This window comes from Lynx rufus, unplaced genomic scaffold, assembly GCF_022079265.1.
Source record: "Lynx rufus isolate CCGP_SWC_20201006 ecotype Redwood Valley unplaced genomic scaffold, mLynRuf1.p SCAF_1, whole genome shotgun sequence".
Lineage (NCBI taxonomy): Eukaryota > Metazoa > Chordata > Mammalia > Carnivora > Felidae > Lynx > Lynx rufus.
In genome coordinates this window covers 108,756,030-108,774,334 of record NW_025814823.1, presented here as the reverse complement: position 1 = coordinate 108,774,334, position 18,305 = coordinate 108,756,030, and the positions used below count along the sequence as shown (strand labels likewise).

The 18,305-nt window shown below is 39.9% G+C and overlaps 1 protein-coding gene across 1 annotated transcript in view; it reads left to right on the top strand.

Annotated features, from left to right (window-relative positions):
- The window catches only part of MEIKIN (meiotic kinetochore factor), an 89,921-nt gene that overhangs the window by 55,373 nt on the left and 16,243 nt on the right, over positions 1 to 18,305 (top strand). The window contains exon 12 of the mRNA XM_047076008.1: positions 11,380 to 11,499. Coding sequence (XP_046931964.1) covers positions 11,380 to 11,499 — 120 coding nt within the window. The remainder of the gene's footprint in view (positions 1 to 11,379; positions 11,500 to 18,305) is intronic.

Below are 18,305 nucleotides of genomic sequence, written 5' to 3'. Positions count from 1 at the left end.
CTTTTTTCAAAGATTAGTTGGCCACATATTTATGGGTCCATTTTTGGGTTTTCTATTCCATTGATCCATGTGTCTGTTTTTGTGCCAATACCAAACTGTCTTGATGATTACAACTCTGTGTTTTTAAAAAAAATTTTTTTAATGTTTTTATTTGTTTTTGAGAGACAGAACATGAGTTGGGGAGGGGCAGAGAGAGAGGGAGACACGGAATCTGAAGCAGGCTCCAGGCTCTGAGCTGTCAGCACAGAGCCTGATGTGGGGCTCAAACTCGTGAAACACGAGAACCTGAGCCAAAGTTGGATACTTAACCAACTGAGCCACCCAGATGCCCCAGCTGTGTTTTTTAACTAATGGCCATCCTCATGGGTGTAAGACAGTATCTCATTATGGTTTTGATTTCTATTTCCCTAATGGCTAGTGATATTGAGCATCTTTTTATGTGCTTATTTGCCACTTATGTATCTTCTTTTGAGACATGTCTACTCAAGTCAATTGCCCATTTTTTAATCAGCTTATTTATTTATTGTTGAGTTATAGGAGTTTTTTAATTTTTTTATTTGTTTTGAATATTTATTTATTTTTTTTTCAAATATATGAAGTTTATTGTCAAATTGGTTTCCATACAACACCCAGTGCTCATCCCAAAAGGTGCCCTCCTCAATACCCATCACCCACCCTCCCCTCCCTCCCACCCCCCATCAACCCTCAGTTCTCAGTTTTTAAGAGTCTCTTGTGCTTTGGCTCTCTCTCCCACTCTAACCTCTTTTTTTTTTTTCTCCTTCCCCTCCCCCATGGGTTTCTGTTAAGTTTCTCAGGATCCACATAAGAGTGAAACCATATGGTATCTGTCTTTCTCTGTATGGCTTATTTCACTTAGCATAACACTCTCCAGTTCCATCCATGTTGCTACAAAGGGCCATATTTCATTCTTTCTCATTGCCACGTAGTACTCCATTGTGTATATAAACCACAATTTCTTTATCCATTCATCAGTTGATGGACATTTTGGCTCTTTCCATAATTTGGCCATTGTTGAGAGTGCTGCTATAAACATTGGGGTACAAGTGCCCCTATGCATCAGTATTCCTGTATCCCTTGGGTAAATTCCTAGCAGTGCTATTGCTGGGTCATAGGGTAGGTCTATTTTTAATTTTTTGAGGAACCTCCACACTGTTTTCCAGAGTGGCTGCACCAATTTGCATTCCCACCAACAGTGCAAGAGGGTTCCCGTTTTATAGGAGTTTTTTAAATATATTTGAGATTTTAACTTCTTATCAGATATATAGTTTGCAAATATTTTCTCCCATTCTGTGGGTTACCTTTTCATTCTGTTGACAGTATCCTTTGTTGTACAAAAGAATTCATTTTTTTTAAGTGTTTATTTTTGAGAGAGAGAGAGAGAGAGAGAGAGAGAGAGCAGAGAGAGGGAGACAGAGAATCCAAAGCAGGCTCTCCGCTGACAACAGAGAGGCCCATGTGGGGCTCAAACTCATGAACCATGAGATCATGACCTGAGCTGAATTCGGACACCTAACCGACTGAGCCACACTAGACACCCCAAAAGCTTTAATTTATATGTAGTCAATTTATCTATTTTTTCTTTGCCTGTGCTTTCGGTGTCATAGCCAAGAGTGCATTGCACAATTCAATGTCATTAAATTTTCCCCCTCTGTTTTCTTATAAGAGTCTTAGAATTTGGCTCTTACCCAATTAGGGTTCTTCTCATATTCAAGTAAACAACAGGAATACAACTTGCAAGCAGGGCAGAAATGGTGTTCCTCTTTAGTGGGATCAGTTTTCACAGAAGTCCATGAAGCAGTTTATTTAGCAGTTTGGGGACAACTCAGATACAAGAAGATGAGATCTAGTGTATTTTGTGATAGCACATAGACATAGCTTCCAGGGTCCCCACAAGAGACATGCCAGTTTACAAGTCAGGGAAATTCATGGGCACCTGGGTGGTTCAGTCGGTTAAGTATCTGGCTCTGGCTCAGGTCATGATCTCGCAGTTTGTGAGTTCCAGCCCTGCTTCAGGCTCTTTGCTGACAGTTCAGAGCTTGGAGCCTGCTTCAAATTCTTGGAGCTTCTCTCTCTCCCCCTCCTCCCACTCTCACTCTGTCTCTCTTTGTCTCAAAAATAAATAAACATGAAGAGTCAGGGAAATTCAAAGTATGGTGCTTTTCATAGGAGCTATTTACATATAGTATATTTATCATTTATTCATAATTCATTTATAGCCTTTCCTAGTCTGGATACAACTTATCATCATTTTTACCACCAGCAATGTTGACATTGTTACCTTTAACACCCTCCTAGTAGAATAGAGTGTGAGAATTAACCATCGATCAGTTTTTCAAGCTGAGGAAAAGGGTTCTTTATAGGTTTACTTGTTCTGGCTATTTTATATAACTGGAATCATAGAATATGTGGCCTTTTGTAATTGCCTTCTTTCAGTTAACATAATATTTTCAAAATTCATCCATGTTATAACATGTACTTTCTTCCTTATTTCTGGCTGAATAATATCCCATGGCAAGGATATACCACATTTTGTTTACTAATTTGTCAGTTTGGTAGCATTATGAAAAATAATACTGTTATGAACACTCATGTGCAAGTTTTTGTGTGAATATATGTCTTCAACTGTATTGGGTATATACCTGTAAGAGGAAGTAGAATCGCTGAGTCACATAGTAATTGTATGTTTAACACTTTTTTTGTAGTGGGCTTTTTATTTTTTTTTTTACTTTTTATTTTTTTTAATTTAAATTTTAGTTGACATACAGTGCAATATTGGTTTCAAGAATAGAATTCAGTGATTGATCACTTACATATAACACCCAGTGCTTATCACAAGTGCCCTCCTTAGTAACCATCGTCTATCTAGCCCATCTCCTACCCACCTCCCTCCGTGAATCCATAGTTTGTTCTCTGTCATGAAAAGTCTCTTATGGTTTGTTTCCCTCTCTTCTCTCTCACCCCCCCTTCCTATATGTTCATCTGTTTTGTTTTTTAGATTCTACATAGGAGTGAAATCATATGGTATTTGTCTTTTTCTGATTGACTTATTTCTCTTAGCATAATACATTCTAGCTCCATCCACATCATTGCAAATGGCAAGATTTCATTCTTTTTGATGGTTGAGTAATATTCCACTGGGTACATATGCCAAATATTCTTTATATATATATATATATATATATATATATATATATATATATATGAAATTTATTGACAAATTGGTTTCCATACAACACCCAGTGCTCATCCCAAAAGGTGCCCTCCTCAATACGCATCACCCACTGTCCCCTCCCTCCCACCCCCCATCAACCCTCAGTTTGTTCTCAGTTTTTATTTTTTTTAATTTTTTTTTATTTAATATATTTTTTTATATGAAATTTATTGACAAATTGGTTTCCATACAACACCCAGTGCTCATCCCAAAAGGTTCCCTCCTCAATACCCATCACCCACCCTCCCCTCCCTCCCACCCCCCATCAACCCTCAGTTTGTTCTCAGTTTTTAACAGTCTCTTATGCTTTGGCTCTCTCCCACTCTAACGTCTTTTTTTTTTTTTTCCTTCCCCTCCCCCATGGGTTCCTATTGAGTTTCTCAGGATCCACATAAGAGTGAAACCATATGGTATCTGTCTTTCTCTGTATGGCTTATTTCACTTAGCATTACACTCTCCAGTTCCATCCACGTTGCTACAAAAGGCCATATTTCATTTTTTCTCATTGCCACGTAGTATTCCATTGTGTATATAAACCACAATTTCTTTATCCATTCATCAGTTGATGGACATTTAGGCTCTTTCCATAATTTGGCTATTGTTGAGAGTGCTGCTATGAACATTGGGGTACAAGTGCCCCTATGCATCAGTACTCCTGTATCCCTTGGGTAAATTCCTAGCAGTGCTATTGCTGGGTCATAGGGTAGGTCTATTTTTAATTTTCTGAGGAACCTCCACACTGCTTTCCAGAGCGGCTGCACCAATTTGCATTCCCACCAACAGTGCAAGAGGGTTCCCGTTTCTCCACATCCTCTCCAGCATCTATAGTCTCCTGATTTGTTCATTTTGGCCACTCTGACTGGCGTGAGGTGATACCTGAGTGTGGTTTTGATTTGTATTTCCTTGATGAGGAGTGACGTTGAGCATCTTTTCATGTGCCTGTTGGCCATCTGGATGTCTTCTTTAGAGAAGTGTCTATTCATGTTTTCTGCCCATTTCTTCACTGGGTTATTTGTTTTTCGGGTGTGGAGTTTGGTGAGCTCTTTATAGATTTTAGATACTAGCCCTTTGTCCGATATGTCATTTGCAAATATCTTTTCCCATTCCGTTGGTTGCCTTTTAGTTTTGTTGGTTGTTTCCTTTGCTGTGCAGAAGCTTTTTATCTTCATAAGGTCCCAGTAATTCACTTTTGCTTTTAATTCCCTTGCCTTTGGGGATGTGTCGAGTAAGAGATTGCTACGGCTGAGGTCAGAGAGGTCTTTTCCTGCTTTCTCCTCTAGGGTTTTGATGGTTTCCTGTCTCACATTTAGGTCCTTTATCCATTTTGAGTTTATTTTTGTAAATGGTGTGAGAAAGTGGTCTAGTTTCAACCTTCTGCATGTTGCTGTCCAGTTCTCCCAGCACCATTTGTTAAAGAGGCTGTCTTTTTTCCATTGGATGTTCTTTCCTGCTTTGTCAAAGATGAGTTGGCCATACGTTTGTGGGTCTAGTTCTGGGGTTTCTATTCTATTCCATTGGTCTGTGTGTCTGTTTTTGTGCCAATACCATGCTGTCTTGATGATGACAGCTTTGTAGTAGAGGCTAAAGTCTGGGATTGTGATGCCTCCTGCTTTGGTCTTCTTCTTCAAAATTCCTTTGGCTATTCGGGGCCTTTTGTGGTTCCATATGAATTTTAGGATTGCTTGTTCTAGTTTCGAGAAGAATGCTGGTGCAATTTTGATTGGGATTGCATTGAATGTGTAGATAGCTTTGGGTAGTATTGACATTTTGACAATATTTATTTTTCCAATCCATGAGCAGGGAATGTCTTTCCATTTCTTTAAATCTTCTTCAATTACCTTCATAAGCTTTCTATAGTTTTCAGCATACAGATCCTTTACATCTTTGGTTAGATTTATTCCTAGGTATTTTATGCTTCTTGGTGCAATTGTGAATGGGATCAGTTTCTTTATTTGTCTTTCTGTTGCTTCATTGTTAGTGTATAAGAATGCAACTGATTTCTGTACATTGATTTTGTATCCTGCAACTTTGCTGAATTCATGTATCAGTTCTAGCAGACTTTTGGTGGAGTCTATCGGATTTTCCATGTATAATATCATGTCATCTGCAAAAAGTGAAAGCTTGACTTCATCTTTGCCAATTTTGATGCCTTTGATTTCCTTTTGTTGTCTGATTGCTGATGCTAGAACTTCCAGCACTATGTTAAACAACAGCGGTGACAGTGGGCATCCCTGTCGTGTTCCTGATCTCAGGGAAAAAGCTCTCAGTTTTTCCCCGTTGAGGATGATGTGAGCTGTGGGCTTTTCATACATGGCTTTTATGATCTTTAAGTATGTTCCTTCTATCCCGACTTTTTCAAGGGTTTTTATTAAGAAACGGTGCTGGATTTTGTCAAAGGCCTTTTCTGCATCGATTGACAGGATCATATGGTTCTTCTCTTTTTTTTTGTTAATGTGATGTATCACGTTGATTGATTTGCGAATGTTGAACCAGCCCTGCATCCCAGGAATGAATCCCACTTGATCATGGTGAATAATTCTTTTTATATGCTGTTGAATTCGATTTGCTAGTATCTTATTGAGAATTTTTGCAACCATATTCATCAGGGATATTGGCCTGTATGTTCTCTTTTTTTACTGGGTCTCTGTCTGGTTTAGGAATCAAAGTAATACTGGCTTCATATAATGAGTCTGGAAGTTTTCCTTCCCTTTCTATTTCTTGGAATAGCTTGAGAAGGATAGGTATTATCTCTGCTTTAAACGTCCGGTAGAACTCCCCTGGGAAGCCATCTGGTCCTGGACTCTTATTTGTTGGGAGATTTTTGATAACCAATTCAATTTCTTTGCTGGTTATGGGTCTGTTCAAGCTTTCTCTTTCCTCCTGATTGAGTTTTGGAAGAGTGTGGGTGTTCAGGAATTTGTCCATTTCTTCCAGGTTGTCCAATTTGTTGGCATATAATTTTTCATAGTATTCCCTGATAATTGTTTGTATCTCTGAGGGATTGGTTGTAATAATTCCATTTTCATTCATGATTTTATCTATTTGGGTCATCTCCCTTTTCTTTTTGAGAAGCCTGGCTAGAGGTTCATCAATTTTGTTTATTTTTTCATAAAACCAACTCTTGGTTTCGTTGATCTGCTCTACAGTTTTTTTAGATTCTATATTGTTTATTTCTGCTCTGATCTTTATTATTTCTCTTCTTCTGCTGGGTTTAGGCTGCCTTTGCTGTTCTGCTTCTATTTCCTTTAGGTGTGCTGTTAGATTTTGTATTTGGGATTTTTCTTGTTTCTTGAGATAGGCCTGGATTGCAATGTATTTTCCTCTCAGGACTGCCTTCGCTGCGTCCCAAAGCGTTTGGATTGTTGTATTTTCATTTTCGTTTGTTTCCATATATTTTTTGATTTCTTCTCTAATTGCCTGGTTGACCCACTCATTCGTGAGTAGGGTGTTCTTTAACCTCCATGCTTTTGGAGGTTTTCCAGACTTTTTCCTGTGGTTGATTTCAAGCTTCATAGCATTGTGGTCTGAAAGTATGCATGGTATAATTTCAATTCTTGTAAACTTATGAAGGGCTGTTTTGTGACCCAGTATATGATCTATCTTGGAGAATGTTCCATGTGCACTCGAGAAGAAAGTATATTCTGTTGCTTTGGGATGCAGAGTTCTAAATATATCTGTCAAGTCCATCTGATCCAATGTCTCATTCAGGGCCCTTGTTTCTTTATTGACCGTGTGTCTAGATGATCTATCCATTTCTGTAAGTGGGGTGTTAAAGTCCCCAGCAATTACCACATTCTTATCAATAAGGTTGCTTATGTTTATGAGTAATTGTTTTATATATTTGGGGGCTCCGGTATTCGGCGCATAGACATTTATAGTTGTTAGCTCTTCCTGATGGATAGACCCTGTAACTATTATATAATGTCCTTCTTCATCTCTTGTTACAGCCTTTAATTTAAAGTCTAGTTTGTCTGATATAAGTATGGCTACTCCAGCTTTCTTTTGGCTTCCAGTAGCATGATAAATAGTTCTCCATCCCCTCACTCTGAATCTAAAGGTGTCCTCAGGTCTAAAATGAGTCTCTTGTAGACAGCAAATAGATGGGTCTTGTTTTTTTATCCATTCTGATACCCTATGTCTTTTGGTTGGCGCATTTAATCCATTTACATTCAGTGTTATTATAGAAAGATACGGGTTTAGAGTCATTGTGATGTCTGTATGTTTTATGCTTGTAGTGATGTCTCTGGTACTTTGTCTCACAGGGTCCCCCTTAGGATCTCTTGTAGGGCTGGTTTAGTGGTGACAAATTCCTTCAGTTTTTGTTTGTTTGGGAAGACCTTTATCTCTCCTTCTATTCTAAATGACAGACTTGCTGGATAAAGGATTCTCGGCTGCATATTTTTTCTGTCTAGCACACTGAAAATCTCGTGCCAATTCTTTCTGGCCTGCCAAGTTTCAAAAGAGAGATCAGTCACGAGTCTTATAGGTCTCCCTTTATATGTGAGGGCACGTTTACCCCTTGCTGCTTTCAGAATATTCTCTTTATCCTTGTATTTTGCCAGTTTCACTATGATATGTCGTGCAGAAGATCGATTCAAGTTACGTCTGAAGGGAGTTCTCTGTGCCTCTTGGATTTCAATGCCTTTTTCCTTCCCCAGTTCAGGGAAGTTCTCAGCTATTATTTCTTCAAGTACCCCTTCAGCACCTTTCCCTCTCTCTTCCTCCTCTGGGATACCAATTATGCGTATATTATTTCTTTTTAGTGTATCACTTAGTTCTCTAATTTTCCCCTCATACTCCTGGATTTTTTTATCTCTCTTTTTCTCAGCTTCCTCTTTTTCCATAACTTTATCTTCTAGGTCACCTATTCTCTCCTCTGCCTCTTCCATCCGAGCCGTGGTGGTTTCCATTTTGTTTTGCATTTCATTTAAAGCGTTTTTCAGCTCCTCGTGACTGTTCCTTAGTCCCTTGATCTCTGTAGCAAGAGATTCTCTGCTGTCCTGTATACTGTTTTCAAGCCCAGCGATTAATTTTATGACTATTATTCTAAATTCACTTTCTGTTATATTATTTAAATCCTTTTTGATCAGCTCATTAGCTGTTGTTATTTCCTGGAGATTCTTCTGAGGGGAATTCTTCCGCTTGGTCATTTTGGATAGTCCCTGGTGTGGTGAGGACCTGCAGGGCACTTCCCCTGTGCTGTGGTGTATAACTGGAGTTGGTGGGCGGGGCCGCAGTCCGTCCTGATGTCTGCCCCCAGCCCACCGCTGGGGCCACAGTCAGACTGGTGTGTGCCTTCTCTTCCCCTCTCCTAGGGGCGGGTTCACTGTGGGGTGGCGTGGCCCGTCTGGGCTACTTGCACAATGCCAGGCTTGTGATGCTGGGGATCTGGCGTATTAGCTGGGGTGGGTAGGCAAGGTGCACGGCGGCAGGGGGGGCAGGCTTAGCTCGCTTCTCCTTAGGTGATCCACTTCAGGAGGGGCCCTGTGGCAGCCGGAGGGAGTCAGATCCGCTGCCAGAGGTTTGGCTCCGCAGAAGCACAGAGTTGGGTGTTTGCGCGGAGCGAGCAATTTCCCTGGCAGGAACCGGTTCCCTTTGGGATTTTGGCTGGGGGATGGGCGGGGGAGATGGCGCTGGCGAGTGCCTTTGTTCCCCACCAAACTGAGCTCTGTCTTCCGGGGGCTCAGCAGCTCTCCCTCCCTTTGTCCTCCAGCCTTCCCGCTTTCTGAGCAGAGCTGTTAACTTATGACCTCCCAGACGCCAAGTTGAGCTTGCTGTCGGAACACAGTCCGTCAGGCCCCTCCGCTTTTGCCAGCCAGACTCAGGGACTCTGCTTGGCCGGCGAGCCGCCCCTCCGCCCCGGCTCCCTCCCGCCAGTCCGTGGAGCGCGCACCGCCTCGCCGCCCTTCCTACCCTCTTCCGTGGGCCTCTCGTCTGTGCTTGGGTCTGGCGACTCCGTTCTGCTAATCCTCTGCCGGTTTTCTGGGTTATTTAAGCAGGTGTAGGTGGAATCTAAGTGATCAGCAGGACGCGCGGTGAGCCCAGCGTCCTCCTACACCGCCATCTTCCCCTCGAGAGCCCCAAATATTCTTTATCCATTCATCAGTTGATGGACATTTGCACTCTCTGCATGGTTTCGTTATTGTTGATAATACTGATACAAACATCGGGGTGCATGTACCCCTTCAAATCTGTATATTTGTATCCTTTGGGCAAATACCTAATAGTACAATTGCTGGATTGTAGGGTAGTTCTATTTTTAATTTCTTGAGGAACCTCTGTACTGTTCTTTGGCTGCACCAATTTGCATTCCCACCAGTAGTGCAAAAGGGTTCCCCTTTCTTTTTTTTTTTTTTTTTAAGGGTTCTCCTTTCTTTGCTTCCTCACCAATACTTGTTGTTTCTGGTGGTGTTAAATTTAGCCATTCTGACAGGTGGAAGATGGTATCTCATTGTAGTTTTGATTTGTATTTCCATGATGATGAATGATGTTGACCATCTTTTCATGTGTCTGTTATCCATCTGGGTGTCTTCTTTGGAAAAATGTCTATTCATGTCTCCTGTCCATTTCTTAACTGAGCTGTTTGGTTTTTGGGTGTTGAGTTTGATAAGTTCTTTATAGGGATATTAACCGTTTCTCAACTATGTCATTTGCAAATATCTTCTCCCATTCTGTAGGCTGCCTTTTAGTTTTGTTGATTGTTTCCTAAACTGTGCAGAAGGTTTTTATCTTGATGAGGTCCCAGTAGTTGATGTTTGCTTTTGTTTCCATTGCCTTCAGCAATGTGTCTAGTAAGAAGTTGCTGTGACTAAGGCCACAGAGATTGCTGTGTGTGTTTCTCCTCTAGGATTTTAATGGTTTCCTTTCTCACATTTAGGTCTTTGATCCATTTTGAATTGATTTTTCTGTATGGTATAAGAAAGCGGTCCAGTTTCATTCTTCTGCATGCTGCCATCCAGTTTTCCCAACACCATTTGTTGAAAACACTGTCTTTTTTCCATCGGATATTCTTTCCTGCTTTGTTGAAGAAGAGTTGACCATATAGTTGTAGGTCCATTTCTAGGTTTTCTACTCTGTTCTACTGATCTATGTCTGTTTTTGTGCCAGTAACATACTGTCTTGATGACTACAGCTTTGTAATATAGCTTGAAATCTAGAATCGTGATGCCTCCAGTTTGGTTTTTCTTTTTCAGGATTGGAGTCTTTTGTGGTTCCATACAAATTTTAGGATTATTTGTTCTAGCTCTCTGAAAAATGCAGGTGGTAATTTGGTAGGGATTTCATTCAATGTGTAGATTGCTTTGGGTAGTATAGACATTTTAACAATGTTTGTCCTTCCAGTCCCTGAGCATGGGCTACTTTTCCATTTCCTTGTGTCCTCTTTAATTTCTTTCATAAGTGTTCTATAGTTTTCAGAATATAGATCTTTTACCTCTTTAGTTAGGTTTATTCCTAGGTATCTTATTGTTTTTTTTTTTTTAATTTTTTTTTTTCAACGTTTATTTATTTTTGGGACAGAGAGAGACAGAGCATGAACGGGGGAGGGGCAGAGAGAGAGGGAGACACAGAATCGGAAACAGGCTCCAGGCTCTGAGCCATCAGCCCAGAGCCCGACGCGGGGCTCGAACTCACGGACCGCGAGATCGTGACCTGGCTGAAGTCGGACGCTTAACCGACTGCGCCACCTAGGCGCCCCGGTATCTTATTGTTTTTGATGCAATTGGAAATGGGATTGATTCCTTGAATTCTTTTTCTTCTGCTTTGTTATTGGTGTATAGAAATGCACATTGATTTTATATCCTGTGACTTTGCTGAATTCATGTATTCTAGCAATTTTTTGGTGGAGTATTTAGGGTTTTCTACATAGAGTTGTTGTGGGCTTTTAAAAAACAGCTTTATTGAGATATAATTCACATTCCATACAGTTCACTTATTTAGAGTGTGAAATTCACTGCTTTTTAGTGTATTCACAGGTATGTTCAGTCATCACCACAGTCAATTTTAGAATCTTTTTATCACCTTAGAAAGAAACTCCATATTTTTTCACAAGAAAATGCTTCTAATGAGAGAATATTTCAACTTTAGGTATGTAAAAATAATTGCTTTTCCAGCACTTCACTTCTATAAGAGTAATACATTTTTTATAGATTGATTTGTCCTCAGTGCAGAGAGCATCTTTTGAAGAACTATTTCCAAATGTCAGCACTTATGTTAATTCAAATGAAATTTTTCCAGTGTCAAGTTTGCAAGAAAATTCTTCAAATGAGGTTAGTATTCTCAATTTTTCCTTCAATTACTAAAAGAAATTATTACTATCATATTAGGTACGTAGTATATGAGATGCTCTAAGAAATCTGTAGCTCATTTGTGGCTAACATCATCTACATGTGGAGGCAGCTATCAGTTACAATTCTAAATAAAAGATATTAGGCTGCCACAGCCAGAACACTTTGCATTGTCAAGACTTGGGGTTATTAAACAACTAGAGGAAACAGTATTAACCTACTTTGATCCAAAACACCTATTTCATCTATAACATAAAAACTGTGGTCACCAATTTCATTGTGTTAGGATGAATACACAGAAGTATTATGCTTTATTATAAAAGAAAACATAAAAGTCATCAAGCTAAGTGCCATGGGGGTGGGAGTAGAGATAGGGGATAAGCAGAACAAGAGCGAACAGAAAGTGGGGTATGGGGAGAGAAAGAGCCAGAGAGAAGAAGCATGGGAGCAGACAGAAGGACAGTGTAAGAGAAAGAGGCAGGGAGAAAGAAATAAAAAGGTAAAATTTTAGGGATATGTAGTGGTTTAGTGTAGCCAGATCTTTTCAGTGAGCCCCTGGGGTGAGGATGGGAATCCAGATGGTGGGGAGAAAGCTGGTGATGAGATTCTAAAGGTAAATAAGGGCCAAGATTTCAAAGGGTCTTTAATCCATATTAAACAATTTGGATCTTTTTCCTGAGAAGGGCCAATAATTGTGAACAAGGGATGATATCATATGTCCTTCTGGCTCCAGGGATGGAGAACAGATTATAAAAAGCTGAGACCAGAGGCAGTTAAAGAGATAGTTTCCTGAGAGAGAGAGAGAGAAAGAAAATGTAGTGTAAGAGGCTGAAGGGAAGTAAAAATAAATTGAAATAGGAACTTGGAATGGAAGAAGCAGGGAAACACAAGACTATAGCACATTATTTCGAGAGGTCAGGTGAAACGGGAGACTTTTACCTTTTTAAAAAAACATCTTATGGGGCGCCTGGTGGTTCATTTGGTTAAGTGTCCGACTTTTGATTTCAGCTCAGATCATGATCCCAGTGATTGAGCCCTGTGTCAGGCTCCGCACTAAGTATAGAATCTGCTTAAGATTCTCTCTTTCCATCTGCCCCTCTCCCCCACTTGCATGCTCTCTGTTTAAAATAAAAAAGGCGTGCCTGGGCTCGGTTAAGCATCTGACTTTGGCTCAGGTCATGATCTCATGGTTCATGGGTTCAAGCCCTGTGTTGGGTTCTGTGCTTACAGCTCAGAGTCTGAAGCCTGCTTTAGATTCTGTGTCTCCCTCTCTGTCTGCTCCTCCCCAACTCACGCTCTGTCTCTCTCTCTCTCAAAAATAAAATAAACATAAAATAAAGTAAAATAAAAATAAAATAAATTTTAAAGCGTCTTTATTGAGGAATAATTGACATTCAATACACTGCACGTTATTTAAAGTGTATAATTTGAAAGTTTTCACATATGTATGCAACTGTGAAACCACCACCACAATCAAGATAGTGAAAATATCTATCAACCCAAAAGTTTCCTCCTCCTGTTTACTAATCTTGTCCTTCCTGCCCCTACCCCCCAAGCAACTACTGATCTAGTTATGGTAATTATAGATTGGTTTACATTTTTCTGGAGTTTGGGGATTACTCAAGTGAGAGATTGGAGAATTTTTGATCTGGCATCTTTTACTTAGCATAATTATTTTGAAATTCATTCATGTTGTTGAGTGCATTGATAGTTTGGCCCTTTTTAGTGATAAGTAGTATTCCATTGTGTGGTATACAGAGGTTTATCCATTCACCCACCACTTGGTATTCCATTGTGTGGTATATAGAGGTTTATCCATTCACTCACGCATTTGGATTGGTTCGCTGCTGGGAACATTCACATACAAGTATTTGTATTGACAAAGATTCTCTTCTTGATCACACTTTAGTTAGGCTTCTCTGAGCCCTCTTCTTAACTAGACCTTGACCTTGGGCTTTTGTGTCCATCCTGAATGTAGTTTTAGCAAGAATTTTCTCAGTTTACAGAGAATCTCCCACCCTTGATATCTGATCCCCCTGGCCTGCCTTTGGCACCCTAGCCTATTAGGTCTAATTAGGTTCCTGGACCCATTTTCAAAGTGTGTGTGTATAGTGGGGCTCCCCACACCTCCAACAAGCAATATTCCTCTCAGCAGCTGGGTGTCCTAGAATTCAACTCAGTTCTGACACTTCCCAAAGATATTGGATTCCACAGGTAAAAGGCTTAATTCCACAAGACCACCCTCCACTTCAGATCCCACTTGGAAGCCTAGATTGTTATCTCTGCTTCTCATCAACTGACTTTAAATCAGAGGTTCCCATGACCCCCTCCTTGGAGTCTATTAATTTACTGGAGTAGCTCACAGAACTTGGAGAAACATTTTACTTACTGGATTATTGGTTTATTTTGAAAGAGTATAATTCAGGAATAGCCACATGGAAGAAATGCATAGGGCATTATATGGGGAAAGGGCAAGGAGCTTCCATGCTTTCTTCTAGGGCACCACTGTCCATGAATCTCCATATGTTCATGAACCCAGATACTCTCTGAACCCTGTCCTTTTGGGGTTTTATGGACGCTATGTAACTAAAGTAACATGAGTTTATTCCTTGGTAAGTCACATGTAGAAACTATACCAGGTAGAGTTGTCACACAAAGGAAACTTTATTTGCAGCAAATAAGGAGATCATGGGGAATAACTTCCAAAGCCATGACTCCCCAGAAACGGTGAATGGTTTCCTTTTATTTAGGGTTAGGATGAATATTTAGGTAAAGGAGTTTTGTCATCATATGTGGAGGCAGGCACAAGGTGGTGCATGCGACTTAAGGAAACAAGCTTGTACATATATCATATAATTATGTAAATGAGGCTTGTGCTCCTCCTTGGGCAGAGATTTTAGTGTTATAATGAGGTAAAGGTAACTGCCATTCACAGCTTGGGTCATTCCATAGTTCATCTGTACAAGCGTGAATCAGGGGCAGGGTGGTTATGCTCAAACTGATCTGGGTGGTCTGGCCCTAGAAGGTCTTCTTCCAGGCTATGCCCCTTGGTTCTTTGCCTCTGTTAAGAGATAAACGGGAAAGAAGAGCTTCAGGGAAAATGTGGGACAAAGGTTGGTGGGTACAAGCAGGTGAGCAGTAGAGGTCAGGTCTTGGAGTTTAGCTGGTAACAGCTTCATTCTGTAGGTATGGTTGACTAAATCATTGGCCGTTGACAACTGAGTAAACCTCTAGTCCCTCTCCCCTACCTAGGTTATGGGGTGGGCCTAGAAATTCCAACCCTCTAATCCAGGGTCGATTCCCCTGGCAAGCAGCCCCCATTCTTTTTTTTTTTTTTTTTTTCAACATTTATTTATTTTTGGGACAGAGAGAGAGAGACAGAGCATGAACGGGGGAGGGGCAGAGAGAGGGAGACACAGAATCGGAAACAGGCTCCAGGCTCCGAGCCATCAGCCCAGAGCCTGACGCGGGGCTCGAACTCACGGACCGCGAGATCGTGACCTGGCTGAAGTCGGACGCTTAACCGACTGCGCCACCCAGGCGCCCCATGCAGCCCCCATTCTTAAGTGCATTCTTAAAGTTTCATCGCATTAACAAAAACACTTTTATTGTTGTTATCACTTAGGGAAATACAAAGGTTTTAGGAGCTCTGTGTCAGCAATGGGGGGAAAAACCAAATCTATATTTCTTATTAAAAATCACAGTATCACAGAAAATCTTTATGAAAATCTCCTTACCCTTGATGTCTCTTCATAGTAATTTTCCAACTGCTGACTTCCCCCATTCGGTTTGTTAGCTGTAAATCCCTTGCTGTATTTGCTGTATTTGGATTTAAGTCCAGTCTCTCTCCCCTACTGCAATACCCTATTATAATAGTCTTTTTTTTTTTTAAGTATGGTTGACATACAATGTTACATTAGTTTTAGTTGTGTAACATAGTGAGCCTCACATCTGGCTCCCAGCTCTCAGCAGGGAGCCAGCTTCAGATACTCTGTTCTATTGATCTTTTGTCTAGCTTTGTACAAGTACCACATAGTATTAAATAATGTGGCACTATAACAATTCTTGAAATTAGGTAGTATTAGCCCTCTAACTTTGTTCTTCTTTTTCAATTGTTTAGGCTATTCTAGGTCCTTTGCATTTCTATATGAATTTTAGAATCAGCTTGTTGTTTTCTACCAAAAGAAAAAAAATCCTGATGGAATTTTGATTTAGGATTGAATTAATCTACAGATTAATTTGGGCATAATTGACATCATGACGTTATTGAGTCTTCCAACCCAAGAAAAATGTAAAGCTATCCATTTTTTGAGTCTTTAATTTCTCTCTGAAACATTCTGTAGTTTTCACTCTTTGGATCATTATTCCCACTTGATGTCATCATTTCCCACCTGACGACAGTATTTTATATTCTTGATACTATTATAAATGGTATTCTTAATTTCAATATCTGACTATTAATGCTAGCATATAAAAATACTTTTTTGTGTGTATATTGATCATCATCTTAATCTGTTCGGGTTGCCATAATCAAATACTATAGACTGGGTGGCTTCCACAACAGAAATTTATTTTCTCACAGGGATGGAGCTTGGCAAGTCCAAGACCACGGTGTTGACCTATTCAGTTCCCCCAAGGGCTTTCTTCTGTCTTGTAAATGTGTACCTTCTTGCTGTGATTTCACTTGGTGTTTTCTCTCTTTGCACAAAGAAAAAAGAGCTCTGGTATTGCTTCCCCTTCTTAAAAGGGCACCAGCACTCTCAGATTAGGACCTCACCCTTATTAATTCAGTTAACCGTTATCACCCTCTCACAGAGCCTATCTCCAAATATAGTCTCATTGGAAGTTAGGGCTTCAACATATGAAATTTCTTTAATTATTTATTTATTTAATATTTTTTAATGTTTATTTATTTGTGTGGGGAGAGAGAGAGATTGCATGTGTATGAGTTGGGGAGGGCCAGGAAGGGAGAGAGAGACTCCCAAGCAGGTTCCATGCTCAGTGTGGAGCTCAATATGGAGCTTGATCTCATGGCTGTGAGATCATGACCTGAGCTGAAGTCAAGAGTCAGGTGTTTAACCGACTGAGCCACCCAGGCGCCCCTCACCATATGAATTTTGTGGGAACAGAAACATTCTATTCATAAGTATATTGTAAACTTGCTAAACTTAATTATTAGTTCTAGTAGTCCTCCATACCCCCAAGATTCCATTGGGCCTTGGGCAGTTATATTGTCTGTGGAAAAAAAGGTTTACCTCTTCCTTTTTAATCCAGATGCCTTTTTTTTTCTTGACTAATTTCACTAGCTAGATTTTCCTGTACAATGCTGGGAGAGCAGTGAGGAGAGCAGATATCCTTGCCTTGTTTCTGTACTTTGAGGGAAAATACTCAGTAGTTCACCATTAAATATGGTCTTAGCTATAAGTTTTTCCTATGTTGAGGAAGTTCCCACCTTTTCCTAATGTACTTAAGAGTTTTTGTCAGGCATGGATGCTGGATTTTTGCCAAATGTACTTTTTTTAGTTATTAAGATGATAATAGAATTTTTCTTTTTTAGTTTGTTAATATGATGAGTTGATGATTATGAATTGAGTATAATATATTGATTTTAGAGAGAGACAGAGCGCAAGCAGGGGAAGGGCAGAGAGAGAGGGAGACACAGAATGGAAGGAGGCTCCAGGCTCTGAGCTGTCAGCATAGAGCCTGATGTGGGGCTTGAACCCATGAACTGTGAGATCATGACCCAAGCCAAAGTTGGCTGCTCAACTGACTGAGCCACCCAGGTGCCCCTGGTATATGTTTATTTTTATATATTGATATATTTAATTTGTGAAAATGTTTTTAGAATTTTTCCATCAGTGTTGGTGAGGGTCTTTAGTTTCATTTATTGATTGATTGATTGATTGATTGATGTCTGTGTCTGAGTTTGGCATCATTGTAATGCTAACCTCATAGAACAAATTGGAAAGTACTCCTTCATCTTCAGTTTTCTGGAAAGGAACTAGTATTTCTGCCTTCAATGTTTAGTAGCGTTCACTAGTGAAGTCATCTAGACCTGGAGTTCTTTTTTTTTTTTAAATGAAATAAGCTACCGTTAAAAATCTCTTTAGGGCCTGGTGGCTCAGTTGGTTGAGCATCTGACTTTGGCTTGGGTCATGATCTCATGGTTCCTACATTCCAGCCCCACATCTGGATCTCAGCTCTCAACCTGGAGCCAGCTTCAGATCCTCTGTCTCCCTCTCTCTTTGCCATGTATGTGCCCACACATGCGTACTCTCTCACTCTTTCTCTCTCTCAAAAATAAACATTAAAAAAAAATCTCTTTAGGGTTATTCAACTTACCTATTTCTTCTTGAGTGAACTTTGGTAGTTTGTGTATTTCAAGGAATTTGTCTATTTTTTAGAAGTTGTCAAATTTATTGTCAAGTGTTCTTTATAGTGTTTCCTTGTTATCCTTTTAATATGTTGGTATCTGTAGTGATATAGCCTTTTTCATTCCTGGTATTGATAATTTGTGTCTTATTTTTTTTCTTTCCTCATTAATATGGCTAGAAGTTTGGTTTATTGATTTTTCTCTATTTTTCTATTTTCTATTTTATTGATTTCTCCTCTCATGTTATTTTCTTTTGTCTGCTTACTTTGGATTTGGTTTTCTTTTCTTACTTTTTTAAGGTAGAAGGTGAGGTCATTAATAGGAATCTTTCTTGTTTTCTTTTCTCTTTTTTAAAAATATTTATTTTTGAGAGGGAGAGAGAGAGAGAGCACATGAGCAGGGAAGGGACAGAGAC